General features: G+C 42.7%; 1 protein-coding gene across 3 annotated transcripts; it reads left to right on the top strand.

Annotated features, from left to right (window-relative positions):
* Positions 1-7,748: 7,748 nt before the first annotated feature.
* On the top strand, positions 7,749-22,489 carry LOC308516728 (guanylate-binding protein 2-like). Of its 3 annotated transcripts, none has more exons than XM_081087796.1 (11): positions 7,749-7,866; positions 11,799-12,007; positions 13,614-13,741; positions 14,664-14,773; positions 15,021-15,217; positions 16,361-16,603; positions 18,159-18,439; positions 19,232-19,444; positions 19,851-19,953; positions 20,193-20,386; positions 21,453-22,489. In XM_081087796.1, exons 2-11 carry the CDS (start codon positions 11,818-11,820, stop codon positions 21,567-21,569), a joined length of 1,776 nt encoding a protein of 591 aa, XP_080943922.1. In that variant the 5' UTR covers positions 7,749-7,866; positions 11,799-11,817; the 3' UTR covers positions 21,570-22,489. The 3 variants fall into 3 exon arrangements, with proteins under 3 accessions (XP_080943922.1, XP_080943923.1, XP_080943924.1); XM_081087798.1 differs by having other exon boundaries at positions 7,814-7,866; positions 13,562-13,741; XM_081087797.1 differs by lacking the exon at positions 11,799-12,007 and having other exon boundaries at positions 7,777-7,866.
* Positions 22,490-22,870: the final 381 nt, after the last annotated feature.

Below are 22,870 nucleotides of genomic sequence, written 5' to 3' on the forward strand. Positions count from 1 at the left end.
CTTCCAATTTGAGGAATTGAGACTTGCTACTTCAGTAAGCAGGGCTCCTCCTTCCCTCTCTCATTCATCCCTTTTCAGGTGCAAGTCAGTGTCACACACCAGATTAAGTAGTTTTTAGGGCAATGGCTATGTGTAATTAATTTTCCTACAACCCTGAGCACCTAGCAAAGAGCTGTGCACACAGCACATACACTCTCTATACGCACATGCTGCTGACTATTGGTCCTGCCTCCATTGTCTGTGAGACTCAGGGACCCCAGGTGAAGCAATGACTTCCTGCTGCTGAGTGCCCAGACCATCCCGCATGGAGGGCGTCATGTGAAAAGCAGCTTTGTGTGAAAACATCTGACACCTGAAATTCAGAGTCTGTCTGAACAGCCTTTGACATCCCTAAGCACATAAATACTCATGAATTTTAATGTAATAATACTAACATGCAAATTAATTGGATCTGTGACTATCTTTTAGAATAATACAAGTATTCTAGAGACTGCAACTGCAAGTACACTGGGAAGAGAGGAAACTTACCTTTCTCTACCCAGCATTTAAAAGAAAAAGTCCCTAGAGTGTTTTTCAAACAGCCTCACATGAAAACAAAAGACACAAATGTGGAGGGCTGGTGGCTAGCATATTCAGGCATATTTTAGATTGTGTCAACTGAACTGAGGGCGGAGGTAGAGCCATGCCCTGAGGGCAGTCCTAGTCAAGAGGCTGGGATGCCACTCAATCTGACTTTCCCACCCAGGTGCTAAGTTGCAGGGGGGGTGGGGGGGGTTCTATTATGTTGCCAGGAACTCAAGGCCCACTGTTACATCGAATATATATTAAATTTACTTCTGGTTCTGGCGGTCTGTCTGTCCCTCCATCAGAGGACAGACGCCACACACGGTCCCAGCTTTCCCTCTATTTCTGTCTCAGTCTTGTTTTATTCATTTTTCCTTAAACCTCATCTCGTTCTAATCAAGATTCATCAACCCCCGTGTTCTCTCTCTCTGCACTGGTCGCGGGAAGAGAGAACCCCCCCATAACAAAAACTGCACGGACTTCATTGTACTAAACACGAAAGAGCTGTTGTCTTGACATCTAGTCTGTTTCTGAGAAACTACGAGTACATCCTAGTTCTTGCTTCCACTTACAAAGGATGTGTGATCAATACAAATGCTTCTATTTGTCCTTAATGAACACAAGATATTCCTCACTCGTGAGAAAAACATGGGGCAGAGACTTTGAATTAATAAAAGGGCTGATCGGACTGTCCTAGGCAGTGAGGATAAAGGGAGACACACAGCATCAGTATTTCAGTCCACATTTGTAAACACGGAGCCATGGATGAACCTCATTTGACCTTCCTTTTTCATTTATCCACAAAAAAAAAAAAAAGGATTTTAAGAATAACAATATTACCAAAACTGTACTAACATAGTATGATATCACAGAAGTTGTAGGAAATGTTAAAAATCTGCAAATAACAGGATTGCTTCTATTATATTTGAAAAAAAAATTGTTTTTCCTCTGGCTCTATTTTTGTTTGTTAGTTTATGTTGGTCAATATCTTCCAAAAATGAGTGATATCATGTGATATTTATCTTTCTCCAACTGGCTTATTTTGCTTAGCATGATTTTCTCCAGGTCCATCCATGCTGTTGCAAATGAAAAGAGTTCCTTCTTTTTTACAATGGTGTGGTATTCCATTGTGTAGATGTACCACAGTTTCCTAATCTACTCATCTGCTGATGGGCACCCAGGCTGTTTCCAAATCTTAGCTATTGTAAATTGTGCTGCTATGAACACAGGAAGGCATATATATTCTTTCTGATTGGTGTTTCTGATTAATTGGTATATAGTCCTAGAAATGGGATTACTGGGTAAAATGGAAGTTCCATTTTTAATATTTTGAGGAAACTCCATACTGTTTCCCACAGTGATTGCACCAGTCTGCATTACTACCAGCAGTGCACGAGGGTTCCCTTTTCTCTGCATCCTCACCAGCATTTGTCGTTGTTCGTTTGTTGATGATAGCCATTCTGACAGGTGTGAGATGGTATGTCATTGTCGTTTTGATTAGCATATCTCAGATGATTAGTGTCTGAGCATGTTTGCATATGTCTCTTGGCCTTCTTTATGTCTTCTGACCTTCCTTTTAACACACTGACTCATCATTTGAGGAAATCCCAAATAAATCACCTGGGCCTTGTTATCTGTTAAGTCTGATCAAATAATTGAATCAATACCTCCTAACCTGGTAACTGACCTTCAGCCACTTCACAATGGACATTCCACTTCCTAAGACCATTATCTCTCCCTCTGGACTTTCCCAGAATCTGGACCTGCACAGAGAATTCTCCACCCAGAAAAAGCCTGCCAAGAGTCCTTTAGAAACCTCTGACTCTTTGGTTGCTGGCTCCATTTTGTGGCTTAGCCCATTTGGTATCCAGATGACCTAATCCTATATAATAAAAGCATAATATGCAAATTGACTGAATGGCAAAACGACCAGTCGGTGGGTGGTGAGGCCAGCGAGCAGGCTGCGCCAGGCCAGCCAAAGCACTTGCCAGCAGGTAGAGGGAGGGAACGGCAATGTGAAGAGGATGGGGGCAGAGGAGTGGGGGGAGTGGCAGCAAGCAGCCCTGGAAGAGGAACGATTGGGCGCGGCGGGGCGGGGCGGTGCGGGGCGGGCCCACCCAGTCACCTCCCACAGAGGGAGGCCACCAGCATGGCTGTGGTGGGGTGATGGGGGTGGCTCTAGGCTTAACCTGCAGAGAAAGGCCTGGCAGTATCTTCAGCGGGGTGACAGGGGTGGCGCCATACTGATCTCACAGAGAATGGCCGGGTGATGGGTATGGTGCCATCCCCTGATCCTGATCAAACTGCCAGGTGGCCTCCCTTAGAGCCAAAAGTAGGACATCCCCTATGACTCCCTGACTGTGAGAGGATGCAGGCCAGGCTGAAGGACTCCCCCCCCACCCCCCACGCCCCAGTGCATGTATTTTCGTGCACTGGGCCTCTAGTCTATATATATCAATGCCTAAGTGAAGATTACAACCTGTCAACCTAATGACCAGTTAATCAGTCGCTATGACACGCACTGACCACAAGGGGGCAGAAGTTGCCCCCTGGTGATTAGTGCACTCCCACAGCCAACTTCCCGCATCCAACCAACGTCCCACGGATCCTTCCCCAGCCTGCAGGCCCTGATTGGCCCTGATCAGGACTGGGTGAGACAGTCTCAATTGGCCCCGATACCCGGCCAGGACAAGAGACCCCACCTGTGCATGAATTTGTGGACTGGGCCTCTAGTAAATTCATAATTCTTTACCCCTTTTGACCCCATGTGTTCCTCCTTCAGCGACACTGACACTAACACTATCAACAAACCACTAGCCCTGGCCACTGTGGCTCGGTTGGTCAGGTGTTGTCCTGTGCAGCAAAAGGTTGCAGGTTCAATTCCAGGTCAGTACACTTGCCCAGGATGTGCGCTTGATCCCCGGTCTGGGGCATGTGGAAGGATGTTTTGCTTTACATCAATGTTTCTTTCTTTCTCCATCTCCCTTCCTCTCTCTCTAAAAATCAAAAACAAACAAGCAAACAAACAAAAACATTAAATATCTTTAAACTGTGTTTACTGCTGTGTAAAATGCAAACACTATCTACATTATATGTATGTTGAAGAATAAATTGAATTTAGTTAATAACGCCTATAAAGAGTTTAGAACCACAGCAGTGTTTGATGATTGTGACAACAGGGAACCAGCACACGTGGGGTTTGGCCCCACACACTGCACAGCAAAAGGACATGGCAAACCATTGCTGTGTTTTTCTATTCTTTTTCTCTTCCTTTTTCACTTTACTGAGCTGAATAAAATGAATGAAGAAGAAAATGACCACAAATCAAAACAAGACATGCTGATAAAATGACCACAAATCAAAACAAGAATGCACAAGTAGAAAATCAAATATCAGAACCAAATGTCATTGGTAAATTTGGCCTGGGGGTCAGACACAAAGCAGTAAAACAGCTTATGAAGTTCTGTGAGACAAATAACTTGTCCATCACAAACACACTCTTCACACAACCAAAAAGACAAGCATCTACAAGGACATCAGCAGATGGCTAATATAGAAGGAAATGGACTATGTAATTAGAAGCAGAAGAAGAATTTTCTTAAAAAAAAAATTATGCTTCCAGGTAATTTTTTAAAGAAATATACCGTGGATTATTGAGGCATTCTGTCTCTAACTCTCAAGTCGTTCAGATAGAGAAAGAAACTTTGTGGTAAAATAACATTAAGGGAATTTTGTATTTTTGGCCAAGTCTGTGAGGAATGGATATTAATTCTACTTTCAAGGTTTGGTAGAAATCACCAGTGAAGCCATTTGGGCCTGAGCTTTCTTGGTGGTAGTTTCCAACCTCTTTACTTATTACAAGTCTATTCAGATGAGCTATTTCCTCTTGAGAGAGTTTCAGTAGTTTATGTCTTTCTAGGAATTTGTCCATTTTTTAATCTAATTTGTTGGCATACCGTTGTTCATAGTATTGCCTTATAATCTTTTTTATTTCTGTAATGTCAATAGTACTGTCCTCTTTTTCAGTCCTGATTTTAGTAATTTGAGTCTCCTGTCTTTTCTTCGTGGCCAGTTTAGCTAAAAGTTTGTCAAAATTGCTGGTGTTTTCAAAGAACCAGCTTTTGCTTTCACTGATTTTTTTCTGTATTTTCCAATTATCTATTTCATTAATATCATTTACATAAATCTCTATTTTTTCCTTTTGCCTTCTTTGGATTTAATTTGTTCTTATTTTACAGTGTCCTAAGGTGAAAGGATATTAATTGAGATCTATTGTTTTCTGAGTAGTGGCCAGATTATTATGACCACCCCATCAGTACTTCGTTGGGCCACCTTTTGCCTTCAATACTGAGGCAATTCTTCTTGGCATTGACTCCACAAGGTGTTGAAAGGTGATGTGAGGAATCTGACACTATGCCTGATGAATACCACTGTCCAATTCTGTGAGATTTGATGGTTGTGGAACCAGCTGCCTGAAGGCTCTTTTAACTTCGTCCCACAAATACTCAATTGGATTGAGATCTGGTGATTGTGGGGGCCACCTAAGCAAGGTGAAGTCTCCCTCATGTTCTTGAAACCACTCCTGCACAATACGAGCACCATGGCATGGCACATTGTCTTGTTGGAAGAAGCCATCTCCATTGGGATATGCCATCAACATGATAGGATGAACTTGATCAGCAACGATACTTAGGTATGTTGTGCTATTCAGACGTTGTTCCACATGAATTAAATTAAAGGGCCCAAATCATGCCAAGAAAATATGCCCCAAACCATAACACTGCCTCCACCAGCATGAAGGGTTGTACTCATGCATTTGGGGTGCATGCTTTGATGCTGTTTTTGCCAAATTCTCACTCTGCCATCTGCATGATGCAACTGGAAACGTGATTTATCGGACCACATGACTTTTTTCCAATGCTCGACTGTCCAATCTTTGTGTTCCTGTGTGAATTGGAGACGTTTTATCTTGGTAACAGCAAACAGCAAAGGTGTTCACACAGGGCTTCGGCTTCCATATCCCATATGATGCAGTCTACGGCTAATTTGCCTACAAACCTGAGGTGGTCATAATAATCTGGCCATTCAGTGTATATATGTAAATACATAGATAGATAGATGATAGATAGATAGATAGATAGATAGATAGATAGATAGATAGATATAGATATAGATATAGATAGATATATATACATTTCAGTCTGTTCTCTGAATCTATGACTCTGTTTCATTTTGTTTGTTAGTTTTTTTGTTCATTAGATTCCACATGTAAGTAAAATCATATGGTATTTGTTTTCCTCTGAGTGGCTTATTTCACTTAGCATAATACTCTCAGGTTCTCAGAGGGCGGGAGATTTAGAGATTGAGTGAGAAAGGTGAAATTAAGAAGAAAAAAACTCATATATACAGGCAACAGTATTATGATAACTAGAGGTAAAGTGGTATGGAAAGGTAGAAGGGGATAAAGGGGGCTAAATGGTGACGGCAGGAGACTTGACTTTGGGTAGTAAATATACAATACAATATCCAGATGATGTATTACAGAATTGTACACTTGAAACCTATATGATCTTATTTACCAATGTCACCCCAATAAATTCAATAAAATTAAAAGGAAGAAGAATATACCTTGAATATATGCTAAATTAATTCCAGTGAGATACAGAACTATTACTCCTGTAGCTCTATTCCCTCTTACCCCTTTAATCCTATTTTTACATATGTATTACAAATTACATCTATATATGGAATAGCCTCAACAATATATTTTGAAAGTTATTAACTTATATAATTTTATGCCTTGAAAGAAGCTGAAGGAGAAAGAATAAATGTATAGGGCTTGTTATATTAACTTTCTGACTTACAATTTCTGGTTCTCTTTATTCCTATGAGTTCACCTTACTATCAGGTGTCATATTGGGAAATATATTACATTTAAGTATGTCATGGGCCTGTAATACAATTGTTGTATACAATTGCTTTTTAAACCAGTTAAGAGGAGAAAAGAAAATAAACCTGCATTTATACTGTCTTTTATCATTACACAATTCCCTTAGTGTTTCTCTTTGTTTTTCTACATGGATTTGTGTTACCATCTGAAGTCACTTGTTTCCTCCCTAAAAACCTCCTTTTGTGTTGTTTGTAAAGTCAATTTGCTAGAAATAAAATTTCCTCAAATCCCCGCAATGTTTCAATAAAATCAGTTCTTTGGGGGAGAACTTCAGAGATCTCTGTGACTATGCACTGCCTCTCTCCCTGGACAAATATCTCTGAGCCACTGCTCCTCCCCTGGACAGGGGTGGTAGCCTCTGGTCTTCCCCACTTGCCTCTCCCAGCTGGGAAACTCCTTCCTACAAGTCAGCCAGAGGGAGGGTGAGCAGGCCAGGCAATCTCAGCCTGCTGTGCATCAGCTAGAGCCTTCACTCTGTGTGTGGGGCTGGGTGCTGGTTAGGAACCCCAGCCTCCAGTGTCTGCAACTCAGTGTTGCAGGGGATGAGAAATACTGGTGCCTGCCTCTCCCAGCGACATACCTTACCCTGCTTGAAAGAGGGAAGAGGGAGCCACATCTTGTGGACCACACTCACCAGGAACCAGCAGTGGAGCTTTTGTCAAATTGAACTGTAAGATGAGAGGCACTCAAGGAATTAGGCAGACACAGCAAGCAAGCAGGAGGGAAGTTTATTAGAGGGAATGGGGGAATGGAGCCACAACCAGGGAAGGTTAGCAGGCAGTCTCCGCTATCCTCAGGGTTGAATTTTATGTGCACAACTGCAAGGTGCAGAGGCTGGGGGATATAAGAGCTCTAGTCTGATTAGCTAGAGTCTGTTGTCCTTCAACCGGATTAGTGCTGGCCCTTGAGGCTGTGGGCTGTAAGCTGCCTTTGTTATTTTTTGGCCTGCTGTCTCGCCCTGGGTGTGAGTCCCTCCTGTTGAGCCGGATAGGGTGACCGCATGTTGTTCCATGAAATGCGGCTGCGGCCACTTTCTCCTTTGGGATTTCTCGTTAGTCCGCCTGAGCCAAATGTCCTCTGCTGGCCTGTCATGACTAGTTACGAAATCCTGTAAAATCCATGTACCCTCCCGTTTGCATAGCCTGCAGAGATTCCTCTCATGGTTGTTGAGTCACTGCTTTTTACTCAGTGCTTTCAGTTTCACATTCCTCTAAATCCTTCATTTCTAATCCAGTACTTTAGGAGGTCAGGACAGCCATGTCACATCGGAGTTTAAATAAAAGCCCAACCATCCAGTGAAAGGCAGAGAAGTAACAAACCACTCCAGCCTACACTAAGGGGGGAAAAAACAGGTAAGAACTTTATTTTCTCATCAAAGCAGCTTACTCTCCACCTCTAAAGGACTGTACTCTGAGAAGGGAGTCCAGGGTAAGGTTGGGGCAGGTGGGAGGTATGTATAAGGGTCAGTTCATTTTCCAAGGAAAGATGAGCATGAGGATAAGTTGCAGCAGAGCCCGCGTGGGACAGGCAGTGAGGTGCAATCCCCGTGATATCTGGTGGCACCTCATCCCTAAGTGTCACTACTGTGCTTGGAGTAATTAGGCAGCAGCAGACAGGGGGCTAAGCTCAGAGTTTGAAATGCATTACAATTGTCTTTCTTTTTGCCAACACTGTGTTGGCTGCAGACACAGTTAAATTACCATTGTCTTGATGGAACTTGCTCAGTTCTGGTCTGACTGCAGCTGACACTCTGAATGTGCTACAGATATGTTATTTTCATGAGAAAGAAGCTTAGAAAATGAGATGCAGCATAAATAGCCACCTGTCACTGTTAAAAAAGAAGAAAAACCTGAAACTCAGAGTGAAAAATGAAGATTCACAAAAACACCATACATTTTAGCCATATAGATGAGCTTTGTTTCAAAGTGGATTACTCACTTAAAAGTAACTCAGGTTCTGATTTCCAGATGTGAGGAAGGATAGGGGCTGGGTGAAAATGGGGAAGGGATTAAGAAACACAAATTGGCAGTTACAAAACAGTCACAGGGATGTAAATTAAAGTCTAGGGAATATAGTCAATAATCCCAGCTAATAAAGAGGGAATACACAAATTGACCATCATGCCATCACAAAGATGGGGGTGCCCACAGCGGAGGCGGGGTTTCTGTAACACAAGATAGCTGTACCCACAGTGGAGCCTGCATTCCCGTAACAAACTTGAGGCTGCACCTCCCCCATCTGGTGAAGCATGACAGGGGACCTCAGGCTGTGCCACCTGACCCAGGGTCAGGCCGGGGGACCTGAGGCCATGCCCCCACCTGGAAGGGCTTGACAGGGGACATCAGGCTGCAGCCCCCACACTGTGGGGCTTGACGGGGGACCTCAGGCCATGCCCACCACCAGGGGCTTCATGGGGGATCTCAGGCTGTGCCTCCCTCTCTGGCACTGGACCAAGGGATCTCAGGCCATGCCCACCATCCCAGCGCCAGGCCGGGGGACCTGAGGGTGTGCTGGAAGACCTGAGGTTCTCCTCCTGCCCAGCAGGGCTTGATGGGGGACTTGAGGCTGTGCCTTCATGGTACAGGGCTTGACAGGGGCCCTGAGGATGCATTCTCCACCTGACTAGGCTTGACGGGGGACCTGAGGCTGCACCCCCCGGCCCAGTGCTGGGCCAGGGGACCTGAGGCTGCGCCCCTCATCTAGCTTTGACAAGGGTGGGGTTAGCCGGGTCTGGATTTTGCCCAAGGGGTGTGGGGCTGGCTGGGTCTTTTTCTCACACAATTTTGAGGTGCCGCAGATTGGCGGGGACTTGGCTCTGGGTCTGGCGGCACGCCCCGTACTCTGATAGGAGGAAGATTTTCATATACATTTTACTAATTTTCTTTCATCTCTGACACTTCTATTATAGATAAAGGGCAAATAGCAGTATTAAAATATTTCCTCCAGTTAATCCCCTTTTTTATGTGCAATAATTTCATGCACTGGGCCACTAGTCCACATAATGAAAGCCTAAGCAACCATTACAGCAGAACAACCAGAACAACTGGTCGCTATGATGTGCTCTGACCACCAGAGGGCAGAGGTTCAATGCAGGAGCTGCCCTCTGGTGGTCAATGTGCTCCCCCAGCCAACCTCCCGCAACTTACCAACCTCCTGTCCCCCCCTCTCCCAGCTGGGTGGCCAACATCCTACAGCCCCCCACCCCCATCCAGTCAACCTCCCATGACCCCTCCCCCAGCCAGCCAACCTCCTGCAGTTTCCCAATCTGGCCAACCTTCCAGGCCCCTATCTGGACCTGCCAGCCCCAATTGGCCTCAATCAGGACTGGGCAAGACTCTCTGATTGGTCCCAATTGCCTGCAAGGCTGAAGGACCCCACCCATGGACAAATTCGTGCACCAGGCCTCAGGTATTGTTATAATTACGTATGCTGACATGTAGACCCATAGAAGGGATCCTTTTAAGGTATACAAATGTCTAACAATTATGTAGTGCACTGAAACTCATATAATATTAATTGTCAACTGTAATTTTAAAATAACAATTTTTTTAAATAAAATAAAATAAAAAATAGCTCCAATCAACCAGATCCAATTTCTTAGGGCCAACCTCTTTCTTACCCCTTACAAGTAGAATTTGGCCCCACTACTGTACTAAAAAGTTTTCTTTTTAAGAAACCTGCATTGCTAAAGCCAACATTTTGTGTACCTGACCTCTCTGTGCTCTCAAGCGGGTTTATTCTTGCTTTCTGGAAACTACTTCTGAATTCCTTGGCTTGGCATGAACTTTACTCATCACCTGCTTCTCTGACAACCCTCCCTCTCTCTCTCTCTTTACAACTCTTCCTCTCCCTCTTTCTCCCCAGTTTTCTCCCCTCCTGTCTTCTTCCTGCTTCTCCTTCTCCTCAACCGAATGGAAAAACAAAACAAAACAGAAAACCTACAAGTGTATGACTGGAAATATATTTTCACCGAACAACTTGGGCTCTCCTGCTCTGCCTCCTGATCTTTTAATCCATATTTCATAGTCTTTTGTTCCCTTACACCACACACATATATACACAAACATGGTTTTTGGCAACATTCAGTATTTGTAGTTGTGCGGTCTTACCCCCTTTTAGTTGAAGGCTAATTTTTTGTGAAGCTAATGAAGTTGAAGTATTGGGCCCCTTGCTCGCACAAGCCCATATCAAGGCTGTGGGCAGGTCCCTACTCACATTTTTCATGCCGTCATTCATTTTTATCAAATTTGTAAATGTGCGTTATATTGGTTTCGCTTCCAGAATAGCAGTATAAACAGTTCTGTGAACCCTCACTTCTGCAAAATAAGCACAACTAGTAGAAAAACACACATTTCAAATCTGTGAAAAATGCCCTGCCTGTTTTTGCACAGCAGTTAGAGTGTCGACCCTTGGATGAAGGGTGGATTGAATGGTTGTGGTGGGGGCATGTGCAGGAGGCCCAGTCCGAGTATCTGTTTCACATAGATGTTTCTCTCTCTTTGTCTCACCTCCCCCACCACCACCAACACCACTCTCCCTAAAAATCAATGGAAAATATCCTCCAGTGAGGATTAACAACAACAACAACAAAAACTATGAAAATTATCCAAAGAGCATACATCTAATGATGAAACATTTATTCCCAAAAGTTGGTATTCATAGTAGAATTAATTAACAAATAAATATTAAATTTCTTATACATGGCTGGATGTAAACTACTCTCTAAACCCTATTCTATTTTATATTTAATGTACAGAAAATAAATCTTTTTATATATTTTCATTGATTTTTAGAGAGAGGGAGGGAGACGGAGAGATGCTAACATCAATAATGAGAGAGAAACATTGATTGGCTGCCTCCTATGGATCCCATACTGAGGATCAAGCCTGCAACCCAGGCATGTACCCTCACCTGGAATTGAGCTCTGACCTACTGGTTCATAGGCCCTCGCTCAACCATGGAGTCACACCAACCGTGTTCTAGTGTGAAAATTTTAATGAGAATCTAAAAAGAAGTTTTCTATGGTAAATTAAAAATTTTGTTCATGAAAGTGGTTAAATGTTGATGTCCTTGTCATACCAATAGTTTTTTAATGGACTCCTTCAATTGCACTTCTATCATTTGCTAAAAGAATCCAAATCTTTCCCTCATCCATCTCACTACTGACAGAACTTTTTGCCACGGGGAATTTTATGACTCTACCTTCTGGATCAAAATAACCTGGTGAAAGTTCTTGATCTGCTTAGAATGGAAATTCTAATCCATCCCATCTCCTCGCTTGCAGATAAGGTGACACCCTGGACATGGCCTCAGACATCCACATGCCAGGCCCGGTGTGCCTCATTGAGAACACTAACACCCAACTAGTGGTTAATCCAGAAGCTTTGAAGATCCTGTCTGCCATTACACAGCCTGTTGTGGTGGTGGCCATTGTGGGTCTCTACCGCACAGGCAAATCCTACCTGATGAACAAGCTGGCAGGGCAGCAAAAAGGTGAGGGGCACCAGCTAAGCTCTGCCAGATCCCTTTTGTCTACCCACACTCCCAGCTTTGAGTATGGTGCTACAGGAAGAGCAGGGTAGAGGTGGGGAGGAATTTTGAAAGCAAGCTTTTAATCTACCGTCATGCTCTTACCTTACTGTGGTCTCAAAGAGTCAACTCACTGTCTCTTCCCACTTTCCTTAATTTCCCTTTTAAAAGCATAATTTATATTCTTTTCCTAGAATTCTATGTTTAATTTTTTAAAGAATCGCCATATCATTTCCCACAGCAACTCTACCATTTTCCAGGATTCTAATTTCTCCACATTCTTGCCAATACCTGTTATTTTGTTGTGTGTGTGGTGATTTTTGTTGTTGTTTGTTTGTTTTAATTGAATTCAGACAAGGGGGGTGAGAGAGAGAGAGAGAGAGAGAGAGAGAGAGAGATTAATAATGTGAGAGAATCATTGATTGTCTGCCTCCTGCACACCCCACACTGGGGATCAAGCTTGCTGCAAACCAGGCTGAAAATTGAACTGTGATCTCCTGGTTCATAGGTCAGTACTCAACCACCAGCCACACTGGCCAGGCTGTTATTTTGATTTTTTGATAGTGATCATCCTAATGGGTGTGAAATAGTGTATCATTTTGGTTTTGATTTGTATTTACTGGATAGCTAGTGCTGTCAATTATTTTGTTATGTGTTTATTGGTTATTTGCATATTTCTTTAAGGAAATGTCTGTTCAAGTCCTTGGCTCAATTTTTAGTAGAAGTTGGGTTTTTTGTATTCTGGGGTTGCATTGCAGGACTTCTTTATATATTCTGGATATCAATCCCTTAACCGAGAAAAATTTTTTCCCATTCCATAGGATTCCTATGAAACTCTGTTGATAGTATCCTTTGACCCACAAAAGTTTTAATTTTGAATCCAACTTATCTGTTTTTCTTTCGTTGTTTATGCTTTTGGTGTCATATCCAAGAAATCATTCCAAATTCAATATTATGAAGCTTTCCCCCTATGTTTTCTTCTATGAATTTTATAGTTTTAGCTTTTACATGTAGGTCTTTTAACTCATTTGAATAACATTGTAGAAGAAAAGCTTTCTATCTTGCACCATTGAGTGTGATGCTGGATGAAGGATTTTCATATATGGCTTTTATTACATTGAGTTAGTTTACTTCTAGTCCTAATTTGTTAATGTTTTTATAATAAAAGGTGTTGAATGTCTTTATGTATTGGATATTGGAATTTCCCTGTTTCTCTGTAAAATCAATACTGATTGTAGTTGGGTTTTTTTTTTAAATGTATTTTTATTGATTTCAGAGAGGAAGGGAGAGGAAGAGAGAGTTAGAAACAGCTCTGATGAGAGAGAATCATTGATTGGCTGCCTCCTGCACATCCCACACTGGGGATGGAGCCCATAACCAGGGCATGTGCCCTGCCCCATAGTTAAACCATGACTTCCTGGTTCTTAGGTCGATGCTCAACCTCTGAGCCACACCAGACAAGCTACTCCTGTGGTCTCCCCTAACCTTGATTATGTTTATGTTTATCTCCATTTTAAGACACATCTGCTATGAAAACTCCACTCCCTCTCTCTCTCCTCTCGCCCCGAAGGCTTTTCTATGGGCTCTACGGTTCAGTCTCACACCAAAGGCATCTGGATGTGGTGTGTGCCTCACCCTAAGGAACCAAACTACACCCTAGTTCTGCTTGACACTGAGGGGCTGGGAGATGTAGAGAAGGTAAGTATTGAAGATTCAATTTGGAGACTATCCCTTCATTTCTGAGTATTGTATACACTATTTAATACTTTTTATTTTTATTTTTTAAAAATTTTATTATTAATATTTTAATTTTTATTCAAATAAGAGCTGGCAGTAAACCTTAAGTTTTTTTTTCATTTCTGTTTATGTGCTAAGAGACCAAGTTTTGCAATCAGGGATCATGAAAACATAAGGCAGAATCCTAGAAGAGCATAGTGGTCATTAGGTAGTATTCTAATTGTTAACAAGAGGCTATAAGCTAAGCCAGTTAACACTGATGCATAAAGGTACCACAAACAAAATCAGCGATGAGTCCTATCCTGCAGAGAACTTTAGTTAAGGATTAATGTTCAGAGTTCCTAAACTGAAGTTTTAATTTAAACTCTGTTATTAACACAGTGGCCTTAGCAAATTATTTCACTTCTTTTAACCTCAGCTTTCTGAACTGTAAAACCGATGCAAACGATCTATATGTCACTCATAGTGTTGTTTTGACTGTTTAATAAGAACGGAAAGTGTTAGGTGAATAATAATGACTAGATAAAATAGCTGTAAGCATTATTACTCTTACATAAGTCAATTTTGCTGTGAAAACATAGAGAAAATTAAATTACATTTAAGGCTTTAGAGTGCCCACCAATCTGGACTGTTTGTTTTGCAATTATCTGTCAATGGTCATAAGAGGACCTAGTGAGAATCAGTGTAACCAAATTCTAATCAGAAGACTATTCAAAGTCCAAGTCCTACTAACAACCATTTTCATTTGGATTTGTTTTCCTCTTATAAGATGTTAATCTAAAAAAAGCCACTCAACTAAATGAGCATCTGTTTGCTACTGCTGATCTGGAAAGTGCCATGAGAATAAAACATAATCCTGGCCCAAATGTGTTCTGATTTCCAGGGTGACAACCAAAATGACTCCTGGATCTTTGCCCTGGCAATACTGCTGAGCAGCACCTTTGTCTACAATAGCATGGGGACCATAAACCAGCAGGCCATGGACCAACTGCAGTATCCTTTCTGTGGTCCAGAACAGCATCAAAATCAGAGGGGAGACAGTACCTAAATACCAACTTCCTGAATGTTAATCCTGGTGAATCAAGCACAAAAATAGAAAGTATGAAAAATAATTAAAGGACAGGAATAATTAACACTTGAGTTAGAAGCAAAGCCAAAACAAAGGTTTGGAATATGTGGGACTAATATGGGATGAGAGGCACTGTACTTTTACACCATTTTTCCTTAGTTTGCTACTCAGCTATGTGACAGAGCTGACAAATAAAATAAGGGCAAAATCTTCACCTGATGCAAATGAGGTTGAGGATTCAGCTAACTTTGTGAGCTTTTTTCCAGATTTTGTGTGGACACTGAGGGATTTTTCCCTAGATTTGAAAGTAGATGGGCAACCCATCTTGGCAGATGAGTACCTGCAGATTTCACTCAAACTCAAGCAAGGTAAAGGGGACTGAGAACTGATTATTGGGAATCACAAGCCATTAGAATCCATCATCTTTTATTTTTCTACTACTGGCCCGATGCACGAAATTCATGCATGGGGGAGGGGTGGAGGGGTGTCCCTCAGCCTGGCCTGTACCCTCTCTAATCTAGGATCCCTCAGGGTATATCCGACTGCCGGTTTAGGCCCTGTTGGATTGGGCCTAAACCGGCAGTCAGACATAACTCTCGCAATCCGGGACTGCTGGCTTTTAACCTCTCACCTGCCTGCCTACTGTTTGCCCCTAACCACTCTACATTCTGGCCTGTTTGCCCTCAACTGCACCGCCATACTGGCCTACTTGACCCCCACTGCCCCCCTCTGCCAGCCTACTTGCCTCCAACTTCCCTTCCCTGCTGGCCTTATGGCCCCCAACTATCCTCCCCTGCCAGCCTGATGGCCCTTAACTGCCCTCCCCTGCCAGTCACATGGCCCCAAATACCCTCCTGGCCAGCCTCATGGCCCCCAGCTGCCCTGCCCTGCTGGCCTCATGGCCCTCATTGGCCCTTCCTGGCTGGTCTCCCGGAAGGTCTCCCAGTCTAATTAACATATTACCCTTTTATTAGTATAGATTTAATGTTTTTACATGTATAGTTTTCTACTTCTTCTCAGCTGACTAGTTCTAAGAATTAATGCTTGTTTAATATTTAAGTTCATAGATTTGATATTCAATTATCTTCTCCTCTCTTCTAAGAACAAGTTTCTTTTTCTTTCACCTTTCCCTGCACTGTGATCTGATTGATTTTTACCTCCCTGGTTAGGGCTTGTGATGCTGTAATTAGCCAAATAATATGGAGTAGAATGGGCATTTATTTAAAGAAAATAGATTAAAGCTTAACAATGCGCTAAGCCAGGGGTTTGCAAACTATGGCCCACAGGCAAATGATGGCCAATGCAGCCTGCCAGCTGTCTTACAAATAGGCTTTACTGGATGAATACTATGTAGACTGTCCATGGCTGCTTTCATGCTTTAATAGCAGAATTGAATACTTGGAAAAGAAACCACCTGCCCTGCAAAGCTTAATATACTTACCAATTGACCATTTACAGAAAAAGTTTCCAAGCCCCTATATTAAGCAAAGCCCTTTTTTATCTTTTTCCAGGTACCAGTCCCAAAGATAAAAATTTTAACCTGCCCCGACTTTGTATCCGAAAGTTCTTCCCAAAGAAGAAATGCTTTATCTTTTGTCAGCCCACTGATTGGAGGAAGCTACGCCTACTGGAGACAATGCATGATGATCAGCTGGACCCCGAATTCGTGCAACAAGCTGCTAACTTCTGTTCCTACATCTTTAGCAAGTCCAAAGTCAAAACTCTTTCAGGAGGCATCCAGGTCAATGGACCCCGTGAGTCCACTTCCCTGTCATTACTCTCGCTGTTAAGACTAAAGGAAGGTGGAATAACATCCACCTAGTTTCAGCTTTGAAAAGTGCAAATCTACTATTACTGTGGTACATTCCAGATGACACACATTTCTAAGAGATTTTATTAATCAGGTTTTGTGGGTGAAAAAAGATAGAAAAGGACAAATAAACAAGCTCTATTGGTTAAAATTGCCCTAATAAGCTGGACCTGTACTATCCTACATAATAAAAGCCTAGGTACATCACACTCTTGAGTGACATCATCACAAGATGGCCGCCAAAACGTAATCGCAAAATGGCCACCACAAGATATGTGCCACAAGATGGCCAGCAGGAGAGGGCAGTGGGTGCGACCAGGACTGCAGAGGGAGGAGGGCTGTTGCGGGGGGCGGGGGGGGGGGGAGGTGTGGACCAGGCCTGCAGGGGAGGGCAGTTAGGGAGACCAGGATGGCAGAAGAGGGCAGTTGGAGGTGACCATGCCTGCAGGTGAGGGCAGTGGGGGCAAGATCAGGCCAGCAGAAGAGGGCAGTTGGGGGTGACCAGGCTGACAAGGGAGGGTAGTTGAGAGCAAGATCAGGCCAGTAGAGGAGGGCAGTTGGGGGCAACCGGACCAGTAGGAAAGTGCTGTTGGGTGTGACCAAGCCTGCAGGGGAGTGAGTAGGGGGCAATCAGACCAGCAGGGTTGGGAAGTTGGGTGTGAACAGGCCTGCAGGGGAGGGAAGTAGGGGGCAATCAGGCCAGCAAGGGAGCAGTTAAGCATCTATCAGGAAAACACGGGGGAGGTCAGGGGGCAATCAGGCTGGCAGGCAGGTAGGCGAGAAGTTAGGAGACAGCAGTCCTGGATTATAAGAAGGATGTCCAACTGCCGGTTTAGTCCCTATCCCACAAGGTTGGAGAGTGTGCAGGCTGGGCTAAGGGATACCCCAACACCACCTCCTGTGCACAGATTTCATGCACTAGGCTTCTCACATCAAGAAACATAGATGTGAGAGAGAAACATTAATCAGTTGCCTCCTGCATTCACCCCAACTGGGGATTGAACCCACAACCTACATGTGTGCCCTGACCAGGAATGAAACCCACAACTTTTTGGTACATGGGACGATGCTTCAACCAACAGAGCCACCTGGCCAGGGCAGAAGACTTCTTTTTAATTGTTTCAGAAATGATTTTATAAATGCTTACCACAGACAAGAACTGATGATAGAGACATAAATGAGAGGTACATTTCCTATCCCAACGGTGCCTAGGGGTAAACACATGCACTCAATAAACACAGGTCTATGGTGCCTACAACAGTGGTTCTCACCCTTTGATATGTATCCATATGACTCAAGGATCTCGACAGAGGAGAATTTAATTCAGCCGATCTGGAGCAGAGGTTGAGAGTCTGCATTTCTAGCAAACTTCCAGGTGATACAATGGACACAGATGCTGTGAACCAAAAAGTGTTGAGAGATATCATCAGATTTATAGAGGATAGACTGTTTCCTCACCTCACCTACAATAAACATTATCTTTTGTTCTCTATTTGCAGGGCTGGAGACTCTGGTGCTCTCCTATGTCGAAGCCATCCGTAGTGGGGACCTGCCCTGCATGGAGAACGCAGTCCTGGCTTTGGCCCAAATAGAGAACTCGGCTGCAGTGAAAAAAGCCATGACCCACTATGACCAGCAGATGGCTGAGAAGGTTCAGCTGCCCACAGAAACCCTCCAAGAGCTCCTGGACCTGCACATGGCCAGTGAGAAAGAGGCCATTGAAGTCTTCATGAAGAATTCCTTCAAGGATGTAGACCATGTATTTCAAAAGGAATTAGCGGTGATTTTTTCTTATGTTTATATGGATTAGGGTCTCAGAAAGCAAAGTACTACTAGAAAATAAAATGGGTATTTATCATAAGAGTAAGAATTCTTACTAGACTTCAAAATGACAAAAACCACTATTTGTCATTATTATAGTAAGAAGAACCAATTTTTTTATGATTGACTTAAAGTTTGAACATGTTTTTTCCTGTCATGCATAAACTAATACTCTTTCTCATAATTCAATAAAATGAATGCAGGCAACAATCAACGCTTTTCATCAAGTTACATGCCTGCTGTTATCAGACCAATTTCATATTATAGCCAAAAGGAAAGAAAGATGTAGTCTTAGTTATCTTGAGCAGGCTTACATTGAGCCACATTTCTTCCATAAGCAATCGCTTGTCCAATGTGAAAAGCAGAAGTTTCTTTCTAAAGGTGTATTTGTGGGACTAGAGAACCTAGTCCTGACCTATGTCAATGCCATCAGCAGTGGGAACCTGATCTGCATGGAAAACGCTGTTCTGGCCTCGGCCCAGAGAGAGAACTCGGCTGCAAAAGGCCGTGGCCCACTGTGACAGGCAGACGGGTAGCATCAATGCTAACATAAAGCCAGCAATCTCTGTCATGAACTTCACCTCCAAGGAGAAAGGGTCTTCCTTCAATAGAAAGACAGGATCAGGAGGAAGGATGTGGTCCTGCTGAGGTGCCTGTAAGTTTTCACAGGGTCACAGACTGGTTTTTGAGAAGCCTTTCCAAAATGCTGAGGTCAATCTAATATTTTCTCTGTACTCTTTCTACGTCCTAGGAAAAGCTAGAAAAAAGGCGAGATGACTTTTGTAAAGAGAATATGAAAGCATCATCGGATCGCTGCTCAACTTTACTTAAGGATATCTTCCACTCTTTAGAAGAAGATATAAAGCGGGGGGTTTATTCGAAACCAGGAGGATATCATCTCTTAATGCGGACTATGAATGAGCTGAAGAAAAAGTATCTTGAGGCACCCAAGAAGGGAATACAGGTAAACAGCATTTATCTGTCCCTCTGTTTCTCCCCTCAACCCTACACTTCCCTTCTTCCCGGTCTCCCTCCACCTCCTTTCCTTGGATCTGCTCTCTCCACAATGGCTTCATTCTTCACCCCATATGGGACCACAGCACCAACAGCCCCAAAAGTAGAGCCCTCGTCAGAGAAGAGAGACTCTCAATCTAAATTTATATCAATCTCTTACAAAGGTTTCTGCTTCATAGGGTGAACGGCTTGGCCAACCTGAAGCATGTGCCCACCCTGTGACAGGGCCCCCCTGGACCAGCTCAAGGACCGGGGAGGTTCAAGCAAACAATTCCTACAGGAAAAGATGGGGGGCAAATAGGAATAAGCGCTTCCTGCAATTTCCTATTACTAATGCCATTTTCTCTGGGTTCTAGAGTCAAGAAGTTCTTCACGCATACCTGAGCTCCAAGGAGTCTGTGATTGATGCAATTCTACAGACAGACCAGACTCTCACAGAAAAGGAAAAAGAGATCGAAGGTGAGGAGCAAGTCAAGAGCCTAGATAGCCTCAACAGCTTTTAAAAGTTTAAATAATTTGGCTTGGAGAACCTGGGTTCCTTAAACAAGAGCCAGATGAGCAAAGATGACTATTACTAGCCAAAGTCAGTCTCAGTGGGGCAAATGCAGTCAACAGCAACAATGAGAGGAAAGTTCACAAAGAAGAAAAAGCAAGGTGGTCACTCACATGAATTTGTCTTCTTCCTTTCCTCCTGGCAGTGCAACGTGTGAAAGCTGAATCTGCAGAGGCTGCAGCAAAAATGCTGGAGGAAATGCAAAGGAAGAATCAGCAGATGATGGAGGAGAAAGAAAAGAGTTACCAGGAACATGTGAAACAATTGACTCAGAAGCAGGAGCAGGAGAGGGCCCAATTAATGGCAGAGCATGAGAGGGTTCTGTCTCTTAAACTTCAGGTATGTAATGGCATCACCTTGAGGTTTCCCTTTTTCTGTTTTCTGTCCACTCTCCCTGACCTCTTTGTGTGGTTGTTATAACTCAAAAGAAGGACCCTTGCTTGCCCACTTATACCTTTCAATCCCTGTCTGTTTTCCTGACTTAGAGCCTGCCTATGTCTGGTTATTTAAAAATATTTTATTCCTTTATCTCACATCCAGTCCTTCATTAGTACATTCTTCAATCAATGATAGCTATTATCTTCCAGGAATTGTAAATATGTCTTATCTGTATCTCTTGCTTAATATTATATGCAGCAAGAATTGCTGTGTCCCTATAGCTTAGGAGAAGAAACAGAGGTTCAGAAAAGATGAGGTTTTAAAGGGTCACACAGATCGGTAAGATATCTGAACCTCCTTCAAACTTAGAGGAATCTACAATCACTTCTGAGAGAACCTTTATGAGCAGAAAGACTCCTTGCCTCTCACACTTGTGTCTGCCACTCCTGACTGCTATGCCCTATGTCTAGTTTGTGTAGTGAGTTATGTGAAGAAATCCTGTGTGGACAGTTATGGGCCTTGATGTCCTTACTTCTATCCTGCTACTATTGTCACCAAGCTGTGACAAGAGGCTTAAATCAAATTCCCTGATCTAAGATTCAGACACTTCCTTAGATTTTGAAAACTTTTTATTGCTGTCATGTGTATGTATATAAAAGTCTGAGTATAGGTGTGTGTGTGTGTGTGTGTGTGTGGTGTGTGTGTGTGTGTGGTGTGTGTATAAAAGAGTCTATAAGATTTGAAAACAAACATATCACTAAGATTGCCCACATATGTTGTATAGAAGTAATGGGACTTATAATTTAATTTTATCACTATATAAGAAGGTATAAGCCAAAATCTCTCTCAGTTAAAGGAAGCTCAAGAAAAGTAATCATAGAGCTAGGATGTCCAAGAGAAAGTATAATGAATATTTATGGTAGAGAAAATTTCAAAAAGAAATTAAATACTAAGAATGTGGATACTAGCTAGAAGTTGAGATTTGCTTACTGCTGTACTTTATTGACTCTTATTTGTCCCTTTTTAGGAACAGACCATGTTACTAAAGGAAGGATTCCAAAATGAGAGCAGACAACTTCAGAAAGAAATAGAGGATCTCAAGGATAAAGTGGAAAAAAGTAATAAGGGATGTATCATAATCTAAAGACCTAAGGCAAAGAGCTTCCTTGGTCACTCTACCAAAGGCGTAACTCAGGCAGTTTTAGAATCTGGAAAAATGTCACAACTTGAGAAAAAGTGACCTTCTTTAAGCTGATAAAATAAATCTACAAAAAACCCTTCACCTAACATACTTTATGATAAAAAACGGAAAGCTTTGCCCCTAACACAGTAATAAAGCAAGGATGTGCAGTCTCCCCACTCTTGTTAAACAGTATAATGAAAGGCTTCCTACAATATGGCAAAAGAGAGAGGAAAGAAAGAAAGAAAGAAAGAAAGAAAGAAAGAAAGAAAGAAAGAAAGAAAGAAAACTGCCTTTTTTCTCACACACTATGATTATCCACATAGAAAAATCCCAGGGAATCTGCAACAAAAGCAAAAAAACACCAACAACAAAAACTCTTGGGACAAATACGTGAGTTTAACAAGGTTGTAAGATTCAAGGTCAATTCACAAAAAACCACTTTCAACTGTATTTTTATATAAAAGCAATGGACTATTAGAAACCAAAAATTACAAAACAAAACCACTTACAATAGCTGTTTTTTTTAAAAAAAATGGAATACTTCTGTAGAAATATAACTAAACACACACACAATCTTCTATGCTGAAAAACATTCTAAGACCAAGAGATTATGGGATCGATCATGATGTATGAATTTCCTTAGATTCCTACTACCTTGTTGTTTTTGTGATGTTCCTTTTACACATTGTAGAGAAGAAGGTTAAAGACCCTTATTATTAGAGCTCTCCCTGATAAAAGCATGTGCCAAGTATTTGTTAAGTTTACCTGAGCACTAAAAATATGTCAATTGTGGGGCAGAGGAGGTATGGAGGGGGTGAATGAAAAAAAAGGGGGCTAGCTGTAATACTATTCTGTATAATAAAAGCCTAATATGCAAATTGACCAGAATGACCAGTTGGTGGGGGGCAGGGCTGGCGAGCAGAGAGCAGAGAGAGGGGACAGCGATTGTAGAGAGGAGGGTGGGGGGTCAGCAGCAGCAGAGGGGCAATGGGGGGCAGGGCTGGCCACTCCCAGCACCTTCACCTGATCGGCATGTGAGGGAGGCCAGACTAAGGCTAAGGCCTGTTCCCTGGGGGAGCAGGCCTAATCCATCAGTTGGATACCCCCGAGGGCTCCTGGTCTACAAGGGGGCACAGGCCAGCTGAGGACCCCCGAGTGCACGAATTTTCGTGCATCAGGCCTCTAGTCAATAATAAAGATAAATTAAATATGTATATCCATTGTGTGTTAGGCTTTTATCCAAACAGAAAGAGGAAAAAATA

The sequence above is a fragment of the Myotis nattereri genome (genome assembly GCF_964212035.1).
Source record: "Myotis nattereri genome assembly, chromosome: 3".
NCBI lineage: Eukaryota > Metazoa > Chordata > Mammalia > Chiroptera > Vespertilionidae > Myotis > Myotis nattereri.

Excerpts from the sequence above, each read along its gene's own strand:
- LOC308516728 (XM_081087796.1), top strand. The coding sequence starts at position 11,818 with ATGGCCTCAGACATCCACATGCCAGGCCCGGTGTGCCTCATTGAGAAC. Across the intron at positions 14,774-15,020 it reads CAGGCCATGGACCAACTGCA|CTATGTGACAGAGCTGACAA; the intron begins GTATCCTTTCTG and ends TTTGCTACTCAG. Across the intron at positions 19,445-19,850 it reads CACCCAAGAAGGGAATACAG|AGTCAAGAAGTTCTTCACGC; the intron begins GTAAACAGCATT and ends TCTGGGTTCTAG.